This window comes from Ursus arctos, unplaced genomic scaffold (genome assembly GCF_023065955.2).
Source record: "Ursus arctos isolate Adak ecotype North America unplaced genomic scaffold, UrsArc2.0 scaffold_3, whole genome shotgun sequence".
Lineage (NCBI taxonomy): Eukaryota > Metazoa > Chordata > Mammalia > Carnivora > Ursidae > Ursus > Ursus arctos.
Window position 1 is genome coordinate 60,834,194 of NW_026622985.1, and position 18,506 is coordinate 60,852,699.

General features: G+C 44.8%; 1 protein-coding gene across 2 annotated transcripts in view; it reads left to right on the forward strand.

Moving 5' to 3' along the window:
* The window catches only part of BMPER (BMP binding endothelial regulator), a 241,060-nt gene extending 237,717 nt beyond the window's left edge, over positions 1 to 3,343 (forward strand). For both annotated transcript variants that reach the window (XM_026509040.4, XM_044387486.3), the window contains one exon: positions 1,939 to 3,343. In XM_026509040.4, coding sequence (XP_026364825.3) covers positions 1,939 to 2,120 — 182 coding nt within the window. In that variant the 3' untranslated portion in view covers positions 2,121 to 3,343. The remainder of the gene's footprint in view (positions 1 to 1,938) is intronic.
* Positions 3,344 to 18,506: the final 15,163 nt, after the last annotated feature.

Here is an 18,506-nt window from a genome sequence, read left to right on the forward strand (position 1 = left end):
CTACAATTCAATTCAATTCTGACACAAACTACACAGTTAGCATCAGACTCCACAGGCTCAAGGGCTCAGTGTCACAGGGCCGCCCTCACTAGAGATGCCAGTTGCAAGTATTAGGTCCTTGTTACCCTCACTTCTGTCTGCTTTGGCTGCAAAGTAGGGGAGAGAGGTGTTCTTCCAGCCCCCCTTCCCTTTCAGACTTAACAATTAGCTAGAATGTCTCACAAAACTCTGGAAAACACTTTATTTACTATTACTGGTTTATTCTAAAGGACACAAATGAACAGACAGAGAGGTACATGCGGCAAGGTACAGAAGGTCCTGCGCAGGGGTTTCGGTCCCAGTGGAGGAAGGACACCACCTTCCCAGTACCTCGATATGTTCCTCAGCTCTGAAGTTTTCTGAACCTTGTTGTTAGTCATTTAAGAGTTTTAATGGAGTTTCATTATGCATGATTAATGAAATCCTTGGCCACTGGTGATGAACTCACTAGCCACCCCCTCTCCCCTTCCTGGAGATCTGGTGGTGGGCCTGAAAGTTGCAACCCTCTAATCATGCCTTGGTCTTTCTGGTGACCAGCCCCCAATCCTGAAGCTATCTAGGGTCCCCTAGTCATGTCATTAGCATACAAAAGACACTCATTACTCTGAAGATTCCCCTGACTTTTGGAGCTGTGTGCTAGGAACTAGGGACAAAAACTAAGTATTTATTCTTATTATATCATACTCTGGCTCACAACAGAGGGGCTGTTACCATTCCCAGGCCTAAAGGGGCAAGGGCGGGGTTGACTATCAGAACTTGGGACAAAGAGAACTCCTGTCAGCTTATTGTAAGTTAGATATGGTCAAACATGGAAGTCCTGTGGTAACTCCAAATGTCTAATTCGGAAGATTGAACTTAAGGCGCACTCGCCTGAAAACCAGTTCAATTTTTTGGTTTTAGAATAATGTAATTCTTGACGAGGTATTATTTTGCAAACTGTGTAAACGGTAGTAGAGGTATTTCAATGGCTCATCTTCCATTGTTATTAATTTTGTTTGGAGCAATGTCAAATGAAGGTTAGACTGCTGTTGGTGTTCTTGGAAAGTCCCTCTTCTAAATTACTACGTGTGTCAACATTCCTACTCATGAGGATGAGGGGTGGCCTCTTTGCCCGTCATTGGAAATACCTCAGATAGGAAAATTTGTATGTCATAAAACTTCCAGAATGTTTGCAGTATTTTTTCTGACAAATCTATTCATGAATTTTCAGGAACTCTCAGAATATTGTCAGAATCATTTTAGCTCTACGGAAACAAAGATAGCAAATGGGTTATGATTTGGCTAGGTCATCGTTTTTAGAGTCTCTGGCCAGCCAGCCGCGTACTTCCCTCTCCCCAGGTACACGTCTCATTTTTCCTGTCTTGGTTTTTATCCCACTCTTGCTCTAATTTGCCTCAAATTGATCACTATGATTAAAATATGTCACGTATCCTTGGTACGGTTTTTTTTTTCCTGTGTGTGTAATTCTGTGTGTTTGAATATTGATGTGGTTGCATAAAATATTCCTAGTCATCACAACTTGATAGCTTTAAGCACTATTTGGAGTTGATTTTTCAGCCTGTTCTCAATAACCAAATAACCTCATAGACTTCCTGGTAGCTTCACTAATGCACAGTTTGTCTTCTCTGGGAATAACAAGCTTTCCATTTGATTTTATTTTGAAGTTCACTAGACCAGCAGGTGGATCTTTGATGTTGTTTTCTCAGGTGCCGGTGATTCCCAGAGTGTTTGAGGAAGGTCAGAGGTTGGTCAGTCCTTCGTTAAAATGCAAAAGTGAATCAGCGCTGTGGAAGGGCCGGGGCAGTGGGTGACAGGAGCCTGCACAATGGCATCGGGCTGAGGTTGAACTGACGCGGCCATTTCTCCACCACTCACCCGTGTCTCCTTCTTTTTTTCCAGCCACCCAGTGTAAGCACGGGGCTGTGTACGATACCTGTGGTCCAGGATGTGCCAAGACCTGTGACAACTGGAATGAGATCGGCCCATGCAATAAGCCGTGCGTTGCAGGCTGCCACTGTCCGGCAAACTTGGTCCTTCACAGGGGAAGATGCATCAAGCCAGTCCTTTGTCCTCAGCGGTGACCTTTGTTCTCTCCTAAGACTTTGAAACCTGGTGTCCCTGACACCGAAGTGGAAGAGCCAACGAAGGACTGTAGTATGTGTGTGCTGGCTCTTCACGTACACACACAGAGTATATATGTGTACATATATAGATATATAGATATATTCCGAAACATTTCATCATTTATATGAACTATAGGTGGATTATTATATGTATATTTTTTGCTATAAGACATGTATTATTTCTAGGATCCTAACCTGTAAGCCATTGGATACATTGTATAAATAAACCAGGTGTTTGTAATTTAATAAGGCAGCATGCAGACATATTGGATGGCTTTAACATCGCAGACATTTGTCATTTTCAAGGAGTTTTCTAAGAAACCCAAATTGCCTGCCTGCATTAATTTTAGCTTTGAATCAAGACTTGCAGTTGAGTGGAAAATGTGTTTCTCTGGAGAAGGGCAAAGTTATCTAGGGGCATTTCATGCTTGCTTCCAAGGAGAAGAATGTATGCTTGAGAGAGATGGCTGGTGATTGGTGACAGGCCCTAATGGTGCATGGAAAGCAAGGAATAGGTTGTTAGACTTTACCGAGTCATGGTCCAATATTATTTCCAAAACCGTTTGGCTAGTTGCCAAGAAATATATATTTGTCAGTCGAGCATAACCAAAGAATTGAATGGTTTCTTGCCATCTTTGCATATTCCTTGAGTCACCTAATTATACATGTGTGTATGATGGATGTGTCCATTTATATGTCACAGTGAGATTAAAGAATGTTTGGGTGACCATGTTAGTTTTATTGAGCATGAGCAGATATTGGGAGAAACTTTTGCACAACATGTGAGAAAGTAGCCATTTCTCTGAATCTTAGAGCAATTTAGGATGGGCAAATATAATGAGTTGATGTAAGCCAGCTACATTGTGTGACTATTCCATGTGTAAAATGAAAATCATTGATTATTTCTAGAGGATGCCTAACCCAGTGCTATTTGGTGACTGTTAGTATGTCATAATTATTATGCAGAAAACCTTTACTGACCAGCTGATTTAACATCAGTCCAAAGACTGGTCTCTGTACTTACTCTAACTTACTGGGAGTTTACTACTGGTCATCATGTGAGCTTCCTGACTTTTGTTTTCAATTGAATAAATGAAAATGTCGACAAAACAACACCCACTGATGTCTAAAAATACTATGTTCTACAGTGTAGTAAATAAAGGGCTTAATATTTAAAACAATGCATTTTCTCTCTCAAGATGTGCTGTGTTATATTTCATAAGTAAGCCATGTTGACTTTGGGCTCATCAATTTTACAACAGCTTTATTTAGATATATTTTATATAACCTACACTACTTAATTTTTATAGAGTACTATTAATAGACAAGAGCAAATCCCCAAATTTTTGACAATCAGTGTATTGTCATTGCCTGTTACAACATTTGTGTTCCCTTTACCTATATCCATGACAGCTAAGGTATTAATTTGGATTCTTTACTGAGACATCTCTGGTTGATTGAGTAAAAGTGAATAAAGCACAGAGTATAATATTGACTGGCTGGGGCACCAGAGAATGTGGTTGTTATTGTTTTCCGTGGGTCCTAAATATCTTAATATCTGGAACCCAAGGTAGCCCGGTCATTGCTTTAGCGCTGCCCTTGGAAAGAGATCTTTTTAGGGGACTCGGGTTCTAAGTACAGCTGTGACCTTGTCCACACTGTTGAAGCATTTGGAGCCACACTTTTGCTCATCTGTAACACAAAGAGGCTGGATAGCGTATGAGCAAGGTTAAGAATCAGGAAAATGAGACGCCCTGCCTCTGGTGAGATCACTTGCATAGAAATCTGAGACACTTGGAGTTTGCAAAGCTCTTACATTTATAATCTCATGTATTTTCCCCTGTACTGAAAGGAGGGATAAGGCAAATCAGTGGACCTCTCCTGATTGGTTCCTTTTTAGATTATCTTTAATTCTTTTAGATTATCTTTAAATCCCTTTCCAGTTCTCTGGGTGTTCGGTCTATGAAAGAGGGAAGCAGAAGGGAAAATTGTGGATGCTTATTTACTGCTCATGATTCATCCAAGGAGTGAGGGACTCTACCTGGTAATGCTTAATAACCTCTAGCCCAGCATTTTTAATCATGTCCGACCATGGTGAATGAGACGAAGACTCTTCCTCATGGACCAACTCTGGCAAGTTGGGTGATTTGATTCCAAGTTTGTGTGAGGTACTTTATCCATGGCTAGTCTAAACTTTGTACACTCTTTTCGTTCCTAATCCTAGAAGAAAGAGAAGGCAGAAAGGGCAGAGGGTTACTGAAGCCTACTAATCCAAGCAGGCAGCTCTCTGATGGGGGAGCATAGGGAATGAGCCAAATGGCCCATTTGCCGTGTTCTGGTTTTGGCCGTGGGCTATAGACGAGCAATGATTTTATTGAATGCTTGACCATAACGGAGATTAACCAAATGCTTCAATGGTAGTGGCCTCATCTTATTTACATGGGATATTTTCAATGGGTTCTCAAGGCCAAACTCCTGCAGAGTTAGAGAACTCAAAATGAAAATGTTATATTTCACTCTTTAATATATATAACCCAGGCTAGCAATTCATGTTGGTGCCATGGTACATATAAAATTAAAAGATGGGTTAATACCATTAATATCTACACATATAGAACCCCTATTTTAATTATGCCATGGGCTATGAATATTGACTTTGATGAGGGACAAATGCCCTTGATGAAGACCAAGCACAATTATGATTCCAGCTGCATGCAGTCGGCACTCAATAAAAGTAGGTCCTCTCCCCTCTCCCTGTGCAAATAGCAATGTTTAAAGATTTTGAACTAAAAGTTTTGAACGTGGAAGAAAAATGAATATTGGATGTGGACAACAGCAAGTATTTGTGAAAAAGTTGAGGATCATCAAGTCTTCAGGTGGAAGGGCTCCCCCTCTGAACTTACTGTCTCCTGAGTGTCTGACCACCAGCTTGTAAAGGGCATCTCTGAATGAAATGAGAGGAGCCCAGTGGTTAACTATTCCCCAGCTTTTGTTGAACATTGATAAACCATTTTGACTGGAAAACTTTTTCTCATTATGAAATGTTTCAGACATATAGAAAGGTATAGAGAAAAATGTTGTAAACACCCATCAATACATGACCCTAATTAATAATTAATAACCTGGTAGGTAGTCAATAAATTTTTCTTACATAAATAAAATCAAGCCAAGCCTCATGGTTGCAACAGCTCTCTGTGGAGTTTTTCCGTGTTGAGTTTCCGTTCCCTTGCTGCTCTTTGTCACTCACATTCATATGGATCTGACAAATACTAAAGATGTGAGCCGGAAAGAAGGGGGAAGGAAAATGCCTTAGGGGACAGGTGCCAAGATATTTTAATTAGGTATCTCCTCCAAACATAACCCTCAGGAACAAGTGAAGATTGTCTCCAATTCTAAATCCTGAAGTAAAAACCTTTTCAGAAACCAGGATTTTAATTCTGAAAATTGAGAATGTTCAAGTGGCTACGAGTGAACAAAGAAGGAAAAGAAACCAATGCTGGTAATTATGCTGACCTTGAATTAAGAACCCAGACGGTTAGTCCTTTAAGGGGGCCTTTTGGGCTTTAGAGCCATGTTGCTATATTGGGCTTCATTAAACCGACTGAATGACCAACCCTTGCATGAGATCCATTTTTACTGTGGTTCCCTTTCAGATTAATGTTGAGCAAGCCAGCTTTGAAAAGATTAATGTGGGGGAGAAGCATGGGAAATCCACATACAAACATGAGCCTTAGAGGCGAATTCAGAGTGAGTCTGGCTACGCAAAGCAGGAATTGTGTTCCAGGGAGAATAAAGCACCAAGGCTGCGCCGGAAGTGGTGTGGCGTGACGAGAGAGAGAGTAAAGCACAGTGAATGGAGGGCCTCCTATGCATGCCAAGAAGCCTGAGTTTTATTCTTTGGGGCAGTACTTTCCTAAGTGCTTTATGTCGTAGTGCATTCAGAAAATAACATTTGTCTGGGTTGGGGTAAAAATACACGGCTGTTTGCTGCTAGAAATTTGGGACCAGAGCTTTGTCTCAGTGAGTGGTGTGTGAGGTGGGATTCTCAGTGAAAAGAGCAGGTGGGAGGTCTCTGAGATAGTCCAGGTGAGAGGTGATGAACCCCCAAAACTAGGATAAAAAGAGGAGAACTTTGTAACAGGTCGAATGGCAGATAGGCAAGTTTCTGGCTTGAGTGTTGGGTGGTAACAACGGATGCCAGTCTGTCACATAAGGAACATAGGTGGGGGGGGCAGATTTACAGAAATTTCTATTGTAAATCAAAATGTTTTCTTTAGGTTGTGTTTGGTCCAGTTCCCTGGATATTCTGAGCATTCAGATGAAGACATGGGCCTTAAGACTGTGACAATCACAGTCTAGGTCTTGTGACTTGTGGTAAGCCAGAGGAGCACGCAGCTGGCCATGGAGCCCCAGGAAGCCCAGTTGGGGTTTTCTGTTTGGGAATACATGAGTGAAGTTTGCCAGAGACAGTGACTCCTCAGATGAGCCTTGCTAAGCTAAAAAGGCTCTACTTATTCCTTACTAGGCTGAACAGGCTCTATGCAAAGAGGGGTGTGTGTGTGTGTGTGTGTGTGTGTGTGTGTGTGTGTGTGTCAGCCGGGACCGTGCACTCTAAGGCCCAAGTCATTGCATGGATAAGGAGGAAAACAAGCAGGCAGCCTGGGCATGCAGAGAACAACAGGATTTTTGTACTTTGGGGTATAACAAATTCACAGAACTTTCCTGAGCTGTGACAATGTAGCTCACATGCCCTGAGAGATTTTGCAAACTTCCCTTGATTTCTAACGGGGTGAACACAAGCAGAGTTTGAGGAAATTCAGGCGTTTTGTTATAAGCCCTCTTTGCTTCCTGCACCTGGGTCTGTCTGAGTTTCCCTGGGGTGTCTTCTGAGCATCCAGAGAGGGAAGGAAGAGAGAAGAGGCTTCTAACGAGACTGTTCTATGCGACCTTCAGGGTTGAACTGCGTAATGAGGAGGCGTCTTGCAGACCCTCTAGGCCCTGGTTGCTTTTACAGACTTGGTCCAAGGCAGACACACTTAACCACTGCTTTTACTGAGTTGGCTGTGGCCTGACGGTAGGGATAGCGGAGGCTTAGGGTCCAAACACTGGACCTACCAGTCAGCAGCTCTGGTCACACCGACAGGTAAAGGCCTGGAAAACACAGCTTCCCCGGAGTTCTGGTTGGAACAATCTTGTCATGTTTTAGCCACATTATGTCATAATCCAGCTTATGCTTTAAAAGCTGACATAAACTTCTTCCCTGCTGCCTCCAACTGGAATTTGGCTTACTGAGTAATTCTTCTGAGGGGTTCTTTCAGCAGTGAAATTTTGGGCTTTAGGAAATGTTTGTGGTGATGAAAAAGTTTCACTTTGGCTCCGAAAGTGTAAATACCATTTGTTATATTGCCATTTTCACCATGTTCCGACATACAATTTAAAGAATTGGATCCCGAGCAGCTCCTTCTGGCTCGGGTGCTGAAGCAGGCTTGAAGGGGCGAGACAGGCAGGAAGGCTGGCCAGATCCCTCCCTGCGCTGGGCAGGCTGCTCTGGGAGACTGTGATGTGAGGTGTTCCTGCTGGATCACCTGCACCCTTCTGGAAGAAGGCGATCCGAAGGATCCTCAGTACGGGTTCCCACTGCCCTCCTGAAGCCAGCCAGACCAGGGGGACCCTGTCTTAGGGAACTCCCTTGTTCACTCAACTTGTTCTCAGAGCTAACCAGCTATGATAGGAAATCGAAGTGGGAAGAAAGGGAAGATGACAAGACAGGTTTAGCCCCAGCCTCTGCCACTCCTCTCCACCCAGAAAACCTCAGGGAGGACAGAGGACAGGCTGCTTGATCACGCTGAAGAGCATTCCCCACTCTGTTTCATGTGATGACGTTTGGGGAATATCTGTTTACACAGACAGAGCAGCTCAGCCTGAGGAATTTCATTTCCATGATGGATCTGCACAACTAAGTTAATTCTACGTCTCTGAGATGCACTGGGGAGAATCCTTCCAATGGTCTGTTAATGTACGAGGCCATCCCATTCAACGGCCCTGACAGGTGAACTGAGACCAGTTTTGGTTTGCCTGTTGAGATCCCCCATAATTCGTGGCATGATTGTCTTGTCCTTCTTTGCTTTGCCATCGGCTTGGACCACAGACTGGGTGAGTGGCTTTGGTTAAGGGAGTTAAACATGGCAGCTGGAGGAACATCCCAGAGGAACTGAATGTCCAGCTGAGCTGGGAGGTGTTTGCTATGCCCAGCCATTGCTGAGGATCAGAGTAGACCCAACAGCTTCACCCTTTTGCTTGGGAATAGAGAGGGCAGCAAGGGAGGGAAGGCTTTTTCCATATTAATTCTCTCTGAATTTGGTATTTATTTCCTTTGGTTTTACTCTGAGGGGAAATATCAGGGAGCAATACACATTTTAATTTTTTGTCTTAAAATAACATGGGTAAAATAAAAATTGGTTTTGAATTTTGGGAATTTTAGATTTCATTGGATTCAAGTTCTACCCAATATAATTTATTGAACATTAAAATTTTCATATTTAGCTGATTTCAAGAGCATTCATTCTGAATGCAATTTCCAAAGCAAAACTTGTTTTCCTTGAAATTGGTTCCATGATTTATTGTTCATATGACTCGCTCATTAGGACTCTCTGTTTTGTGACAGCAAATGTATGGAAATATCTGTCTAAATAATATATATGCATATTATTTTTCTCACATGACAACATTTATTATCTTTTCATCAGTAATGCACGTGACTTCATCTGTTTCTGCTCTTCCAAGCGTAAGTACACAGTCCTTTCTACTGTGGAGGAGAGGTCCAGGAGGAGACAGAGCAAGGCTGTGAGGCAAACAGCCGACGTGCAACAGATACAACCGTGTGTACGTTTTTGCAGCACAAGCTAAGAGGGGCTGCATCCAGCGAGAGTTGCACAGATACGGTTTCATCTCTGTTGCCTTCAGACACGTGGAAAGAAATAAAATCCAGTTTTGAGATTCTCATTGTATGAACTTCCTTGCGTGATGCACGTTGTCTTCAGGCACGTGCCTTTTATGACACAGGGGAGCAGAGTCCCCAGGTCTAAAACCCTCCACTGCACTCCTTCAAAGCTGGGATCTGTCATCCAGATGTCTAGGCGGCTGGGGCGGGAGAAATTTCCCGACGCACTGGCCTCCTTAGGCCCTGACTAGCTGCACGTCCGGGATTATATGGGCCTGTCCTACTTGGTGCTTGAACCGTGGGTATGAGCAGGTGCCCCAGGTGTGTGTACGTGCCTGGGGAGGGGTCCCGCCAGCTGTCCCCTGAGCCTGGAGGACTGCCTGGCCTTGGTCTTTCTGTTCAAGCTTCTTCCCTAGTAGAGAGAGGAAAGGTTTCCCTCACAGACCACGGGATCGCAGCATTTCCAGCCAAAGACCCCAGCAAGTTGGATTAGAGAGTGCGGGGTGAATGGCCATGCTTCCTCTAAGAGAAACAGATCACTATGCAGCTTCCAGAGACCTTCCATCAGGAATTTAAACACACGGTCCTGTCACCTGTTGACTTATGTCCCCTCCCTTCTACGGATGCTCCTTCCTCTCACCTTTCAGTTTTGTCCCTTGCTTTTACTTCTCTCCTCTCCCTAAATGAAGTTTTCCCAGGCTTCTCTCTCCATCTCCCTGGTCCCCATTTAAACTGGCCTGCCCTCCTGGCAGCATCTTACGTTCTAGTTCTTTCCCGGCACTTTTTTAAAAATGGAGCTGACCTGGTTTCCACTCCTTCAAGATTCAGTTTGTCAAAAATATATTTAAACTGCTCTGAGGTCTACTCATTATCAGTTTTAGGTACCATATTTTCATTTTCTTATCTTGAGACTTCCGGCATTTGACATCTTTAAGCGGTCGTCTATTTCTAACGTGGGTATTTAAGACACTGTATCAGATCAGAAGGGAAGATCTTTAGGGGCCAGGAGGACATTCTGTTGCCCCCAGCACCGTAGATGCAGTGTAGCCCCTACCTCCCTAGAGGACCGGCTCTGTTTGCCGTACGCCCTTTGAGACCTTTTTTGAAACCTTTTCTGGTTGTAGAACATTCCTTCCAGTTTTTTGTAGAATGTCTCCAATTTCTATGTCAAACATTCACTGAAGAAAGAATTATTCCATTTTCTCCGTTTTTGTGTCCTGCCCACATCTCCCTTCGGATGAACTATTTCCCCACAGCCATATGAGTGAATTTTGCAAAACTTTTCCTTCTAAGGGTCCTGGATGAAATTCCAGGGATATGGCATCAAAGGGCAACTCAGTAAAATCAACTTTGCGGCATGTCTTAAAGATAACGTCACTCAATCAATCCAAGGATAATACATGAAATTTATTTGCCATCCCTAGGTTTATCTCTTGAGCGAACTCAAAGCAAATTCGAGTTGTTGTTTGTGCGCCGTATGGGGGACTGTGAAGTCTTTCCCTGATCTACTGGGAAGAGGGCCATGAGCTAGTCTTCACAAGAAGGGGACCAGTTTTATCTGCCCTCCTGGACCTCAGCGATGGGCTGGACTCCATGGCTACCCAAGAGCCCCCTTTAATCATCGATAAAGACGTTCTAAAACCCAAACACACACACACAACGACAGAAATTCACTGCTCCTTTGGGAGTCTTTTGGAGAGGATTTTATGTTCCATTCGACCTTTTGTTTGAGATACAGAAATTCCTGAACATAAAAACGTAGGAAGGCAGCTCGAGCTGCTTGTCAAATTGCAAAGTGGAAACCTCGGCTTACTACAAATTGGTCTAATTAAGCCTTATTAAAATTGGTACCCTGGGGTGAATTTTTATCCCTTGCACAAAGGATGACATTGCAGATTTCCCCACACTTTGCAGGCGAGTCTGAAGCTTTTATGGGACAATTTTCCAAATGGGGGTGGCAAATGTGCCAGGGGCAGCTTCCCTGAAGCACAGGGGAATGTATAACTGCTCAGTAATCGTAGCTTTCATTTGGGCAAATTAAATGGAAGCGAAAACCAGAGCCATGTCCTGTCTCTGCAGGGTCTGTGTGAGCCAGGCTCAGGCTGGGGGCAGGGGCCGGGCTGTCACAGGTGCTCCTGGGAACACAGCTGCTCATCCCCTCCACTTCCCCCAGCTGCCCCTCATCTCACTCTGTGTTCTCCTTCCCTGAAACCTCAGGGGGTCTCAACGGAGGGGAGAGAATGCCATCAGACAGGGTCCGTCCGCAGAGGTGGCCACGCTGACATTTCCCGACAAGCTTTCATTCAAATGTGACTGCTCGTCTGCATGAGGACCCAGTGTCTGCTGGAGGTAGATGTCAGTGAGGAGGACACGGAGAGCCGTCGTCCCAACGCAGGACATGCTGCTGTCTGCTCCGTCCACCGAGCCCCACTTCGTCGTCTTCCTCAGCTGCCCTTGCAGGGCCAGGAGAAGAGTCACTGGCCGTGGGGACAGCGGGAGATGGAGACTTGTCCTCTGGGTGAGTCTGTGAACGTGGGGGGCGCCTGCCACACCCCGACACAAGGACCACTGAAGACAAATAGCCTGGTGTCTTCCGCACTCTGTGTTCTCACTTCCAAACTCCAGCTGTCCAGATGCCTCGTCACCACCTCCACTGGGAAGTCTAGCTGGTGTCACACACGACAGCTAAACTCTTGGTATCGTTCTCCTAAGTTCTCCTCTCCCAGTCTCTCACGTCTCAGTACATGGAGAATGCTGCCAGGTGCAGAGCCAAGGGCAAGGGCACGGTTGCAGGAAGTTTATTTGGGGGAGGGAACCCAGGGAACAATAGTGAAGGATTGGGGAGAGTCAAATGGAAAGAGGGAAATCCCGTCCAAGGGAGTAAGGCTGAGCTGCTTACTGCCTGGGCTCCCGGGGGGCTCCCTTTCGGGGGAAGGGGTTCTCTCTAGAGAGTGTGCGTGTTATCCACCTGTTCCAAACCACCACTGGTCAAGAGTCGCCCCTGTGTTGGGAACCTCCTGGATCTGCTCGGCTTCCACAGGTCCCAGAATGCCAGGGGCAGAAAGGGCAGGAGATGCAAAGTTCAGCGAGGCCAGAGGTGAGGCCTTGCTGGCTCCGGGCAGTCAGTTGCCTTAGCAACCGGTGGAACAAAAAGGGGGGTGGAGAGGTTATGAGAGGCGCGAGAGCTCAGAGCGTCCTTGACATCACACTCTCTGTACCTCGTGTGCCACTCATGAGTAAGTTTTGTCAACTGGACTTTTAAAATATATCCCAAATCTGACCGTCTCTCACCATCCCACAGCTCCTGCCCTGGTCCGAACTGTCGAGAGTTTGCTGATGGCCTTCCCACTCCTACCCTCACTTCTCTTCTCCCCACCCCCCTCTCCCCACCGCCACCCACCACCCAGGGCACCCCGAAAGTAGGAGCCAGAGTAAACCTTTAAAAGCTCTATCATAGCATGGGCTGCCTCCTTTCAAACTCCAGCAACTACTCATCTCAGCTGGAATAAAATCCCGAATCCTTCCTCAGATCTGCAAAAGCCTATATGTTTTGACTCTCGGCTCCCTTTCTGACCCCACTGATTCCTTCCTGAAGTCCTCTCCCCTCACTCTGCTCCAGACACCCGGCTCTCCACAGACCTCTTTGCTGTCTCCAGGTGCCAGACTTGTCACCACGACCAGGGTTTTGCACTTGCCGTTTCCTCTTTCCAGAATGCTGTTCCCGCAGCTGTTCGTCTGTTTCACTCCTGTGACATCAAGTTGCAGAGCGTCCTGCAAGGCCGTGGGGTAGAGATAGGAGAGAATACCAGAAGCCCGTTTGCCTTCCCTGGGAGACGGTCCTCAGGGTCTGTCTCTTCTGTTTTTGTTGTCATTGTTTAGCCGTTCCCATTCTTTGCTGTCTCGAAAACTTTGAAGAGGCTTTGTTTTTTATTTTATTTTCTTTCTCCTACTCAAAGCACCCCTGTGTATTTCCAGTAGCATCAGTGGGGTTCCTGTAGCCAGCGCCAAGAGCATGGGATTTGCAGTTAGAGAAAGTAAGCTTCATATTCCAGGTTCCCTAATAACATGTAGTGTGACCTTGAAAAAGTTGCTTAATCTTTCTGAACCCCTGTTTCATCAACTGTAAAATGAAGACAATCCATCCTCATTAAATTGTCATGAGAATTTTAATGAGATTGTATACTTCCCCCCACCACTGCTTCTCTGCCCTTTATAAAAATAGATCACTTACAAATTAGATGTTTTAAAGTCTGAGGCAGTCTATTGTCATTTTCAAGAGATAAATTCCCAGCAGTCTGCCTGATTTTATATATATATATATATATATATATATATATATATATATATATATGCACATATATAGAAAATATGGGGGAGTTTATCACTCACTTCTTTTAGAACAAGCTCCCACAGGTCTGAGTATATTTAAAGCAGAAATGTGTTTAAATGTAGACATAGATCATAGGAGGACAAAATCCTCACACAGAGCCAGATGAAAGTCTATTCAATGAAGGAGCAGATAGCCAGGAATCCCTAGATGCCCGGGGCTTTCTCTCCATTGTATTTTCTCTGGAAGGCCTGTGCCAGGAGAATCACAGGGAAGCCAAAGTCCCTATCAGAGTAAACAGAAAACTCTAGATACAGGAATGAATCATTTTTTGTTTGCTGGACAACACTTCTACTTCAACGGCCATGAACCTAGAACTGTGATCTGGAAGCTTCTAACAAGATATTAGCATTCTTTGGACCATAGTATGTGTATCATCCTTTTGAGGGAGCCCTCACTTCTTACAGATGAGCACAATGACGGTTAGAAAGGTGCAATGACCTGCCCAAATACATGCAGCTAATAGACGGCAGAGCCAGGAATTTAAAAGTCCGTTTGAGTCCCGTGTTTCCCCAGCTATTCTACTGAGTTCAAGTGTCCTGTTTATTACCCAAGGGGAGCAGAAGGTGAGGAGGATTAAGCCATCAGCGGACATTGCCATGGAACCCAAAGACAGTTGGGGAACCCATCCCCCTACTCAGGGTACCAAAGCACGGGTAGCAAGTGCTGGACGAATGGGACGTGGGAACACAGGTGTTAGCGAGGGAGGGAGCAGGGAGTCAAAAAGGAGGACATCAGAGACAGACTCTGCCTTCCTCATTGTCCCTTCCAGTTAGAGAAGAGACAGGCTACGCTTTACAATGAAAGCCCCAGGGGGTCACTTTCCAGCTGCAAGACCCAGGGCCTGGGGTTTGCAGGGGTGTAGTGCTTCAGAGAAGATGCTGAGGGGACACAGAAGGGGTCAGCCAGGGAGATGGGCTGTGTAGAGTCCTTGTTAGGATGGGATTGGAGGCTTGGTTCTCTACCAAATCCATTAATGTGCTCCATGAGAAAGAGCTGGAATTTGGATACTCGCCATGTCTCTATTGCGGAAAGTAAACTACAAATAGCACTAGTTATGTAAAAAAGGGTTTCTGTCACTTCCGCTGTAATTCTCCTGCCACTTTCCTAGCCAGACCCCAGCTGACCCCCCACCAGAATCGAAAACAAAGCAGGGGAAAATAGATATTGGCCTAGGGGGTCCAGGGGGTTAGACCTTCAATGTATGAATGGAGGGGGGACAAGATGCAGTCGCTAACAGCTGACTTCCTCTGACACTGCACTGACAGAGTTCTCTTGTTCCTGCCAGTGTGTGTGTTGGGGGGCCGTGCATGTTCTCCACTTGGCCCTACTGACACTCGGGGTGCAGGGGCAGCTCATGGCTACTGCTGGCAGGCATGGAAATTCAGGCTTCGCGCTAGACCTCTGCTGATACCACCAGGCTCAGAGAGGGGGCCCCTTCTTGTTGCTCCCCACATGGCCTCCACTGACCCTGGAGGGGTGCTCCTTATTACCACCAGGGGTAGGAATGTCCTCGTTCTCTGACAGCACCCAAGCAGGGGAGTGAGGCATCTCATTACAGCCTGGTGTGTATAGAACTCTGTGCTTCCCAACTGGCCTTTGCTTGAAAATGGAATCCCATCAATTCTGCTGTATTCTAGGTGTTAGAAGCAAATCACTACAGCCTGGCCCACATCTCAGGGAAAGGTTTTACAACAGGGGTCAGGGATCCCTGGGAGCCATGTCTGCAGCTGCCTACCACAGGGAGGAGAGCGTTGGGTAATAGTGCTTGACTAAAGGAATTACTCACTGAAGTCAGAGCCAGTAAAAGGGATCTGTGGGCACAGGAAGCACATAATCTGGAAACAACAATTGAGGCTCTTCTTTATCGGCTCCGTGGTCCATTAGGGCATCTCTGCATCTCTGATCTCTTCTGCTATTCTTGGCCAATTGGCTACTTTTAATTAGTCTTGCACTCCATTTGCCTTCTAGATACATTCTTATTCTTTCTCATCCTATTTTTTCTCCAGAAGTCTACACCAAAGTGTTCCCTTTCTATGTGGCTTTAGATCAGGTTTGGCTATTGTGTAGGACTGGCCAAAGTCTGGGGAGAATAAACAGAATAAGGTCAAGTACTGACTTCTCAGTTCCTCTCGTCCGCCAACTGAAGGTCACATGGCTGTATCTGTACAACTTTTTCTCGATTCTAGTGACTGTCCCTCTCTTGCTCCTTCTTACCTTTGGTTGGCGATGGTGTCTGCATTGTCTAGACCTGAGATATTGCATTTATTCCTTGTGGTTTCCTACCCCCACCCACACCCTTATAAATAGCCCATTTTAAAAACTGCCCTTAAAATGATTGATTTGAATATGCCGTCTGTTTTTCTGCAGAGACCCTAATCAATGTAGCCTTATTTGACTTCAATCTATCTTTTGACATTAGGGAATCAGTTTCTTCTGACTCAATCTCTCAACTTCTCTTTTGGATCTCCAAGAGCAGAATCTAATTATTCCAGAAATATTTTTTGATTGCTTCTGCCACTTCGGGGTCAAATCTCATTCCTTGTCTAATTAACCCATGGCTGCAGATTGAGGATGGGATGGGGGTCCCAGGTGCCTTGGGAAGTATAGGTTGCTTCAGAAATACAGATGTGCTAGAAAGGACATTATTGTCATTTCTATAATGAGGTAAGGGGACTGTAAGATCCCCTCTCTATAAATTCTTGTTTTCAATTCCTGATTTGACTCCATCCTGAGTCTACTCTTTCTGCCTAATGATAATGGCCCTGAGGAGCCTTTCATATCCTTTGTTTCTCTGATCCTCGTCAAGAATCAAGCGGAGGAGGGGCAGCTGGTGGCTGAGTCAGGTAAGCATCCGGCTCTTGATTTCAGTTTAGGTCATGATCTCAGGATTGTGAGATGGAGCCCTGCCTCCGGTTCTGCACTGGGCATGGAGCCTGCTTAAGATTCTCTCTCTCCCTCTGCCCCTCCCTCTCCCCCCCCCCCCCGCTCCCTTGCACATGTATGGGCACCCTCTCTCTCTCTCTAAAAAAAAAAAAAATGAAAAGAAAAGAGTAAAGTAGAGGAGCTGTACAGCTGTGTTTCTTTGTCTACAACGAGGAAAACGAGGATCTGATTGGGAGTATGTCAGGAATTCAAGATCAATTGAACTTACTGTTACTATTTAACATATTACAGATCTTTCTCATATTCTTCACATGGATTGCCAGTTTCTGGGGGAAAATGTATCATTTCTTGTCTCTCCTAGGGTGTTTATACGTTACTGTGGAATAAAACCCAAGTGGTGAATAGGTGAAGCTATACTGGTATAAATTTAAGGGGTGAGGTTCTCCTGGGGCTTTTGATATCTCAACGGATGGACAAGTCGATGCCTATTATTGGGTCCGCTCTTGCCAGATAGGTAAAGGGAACGCTGTCTCTTCTACCTGTGAAATGGTGAAGAAAGTTTAACACCAACTCTCTGAGTCCTGCAGATAGGATGGAAGATAAATTCCTTTAAGGAAGGCTTCTCTCATTTCCTGAATTGGACATTGGTGCTATTTTTCCTCTACTCCCAACCACACCAACAAATTTCTCTAATACAGATTCATCGTTCTCCAGTTTAATTAATGAATCAGGAGCTCCATGAGGCCCAGGGTTGTGTGTTGCTCGTTTCTGTAACACTGAGGTACCAAGTAGTATCCAGCAGATGAGTTGATTTCATGAGATAGGCCTTTAAGGCTGGTCAAATAGAGTAGTTCCAAAAATCCCAGGCAAGAAAGCTTTTGATTGTGACTTTGCAGTGGTCAAGTCACTGGAAAATTTAACCAGGAGAAATTGGCTTTTCAGATTACTCAAGTAAAGAAGAAATAGTACGTGATTTTTCTAAGGTGGTAAAAACATTGGCGGAAGTTGCCAGATTTCAAAAATTAGCTTAAACAAACCTCATCAATGCCTAGACAATTTCAAAAATGAGCAGGTCACGTTTTGTAAGCCTCCTCCTATATACAGAGGATTATGAAAAGCCTAAGTAGAAAGATAGACTGTAAGAATTCAGAAGAATATATACTATGGAGCCATAGATTTCCTTTAGACTTTGGTAGCTATGTGACTTTGGGCAAGCAGCTTCACTTTGAGCCTGTTTTTCTCATGTAATGGAAATAATGCTCTCTAATCCCACTGGGAAGATTGGTTTAAAATTTATGCAAGTTGCTTAGCATAGTGGCGAACGCATGCTATTCCTCAAAAATTGGGAGATATTAGTGCTATTACTGTTATAGACATCAACCATCGACTTAGACAGCCCAAATCTACAAATGTTAAAATGACAGCAAACCACCTCGTGTCCACCACTGACAAGAAGTGGGCTACAGCCTTTAAAGAAATCTCCATCCCATGGTCAAGGAAGGTAAATGTTGGAGGTTTCTCCTATCAGAGATTTTTATTCCTGCCACCATGTGAACAGAGTGGTTTTTTTTTTCCTTCTTCACCTTCTTTTTCCAGGTGTCTCATGGGCCTGAAGCAGGGTGGTACAGGGTCCATGTCTTACTCTGTCACTTCAGAGCTCATGGTTGTTAGATGGGTCACCTAACCAAAAAGTTCTCCCAATAAATATGCATTCCCCTCTGGTGTGACTTCTGACTCCCCTGCACCTGCAAGATGTTGCATCTCTGTGTCTGTTACACGAGTGTTTATCTTCTCACGGAGCCCTCAGAGTCCTACAGACTATGTTGTATGTTGGGGAGGAAAAGATATCTATGAAATCCACATTTCGAATGTTCAAGGCATTCAGGTAAGTTTCAGTATTAGGAGAAATGAGAAAACAGATGGTTCCAGAAAGGAATAAATAAACCTATCAAGCTCACCTCTCTACTGCACTATCACCCTGAGAAACCAGGGCAGAGGTGATGCTGTTGGTCACTTTATCTGGATTTGCATGGGTTTTGCAGGTATCAGAATTAGATAGACCCCTTATTCCCTCCACCATTTACTGGTTATTTGATCTTGGACAAATGCCTTGAGTTCTCCGAATTTCACT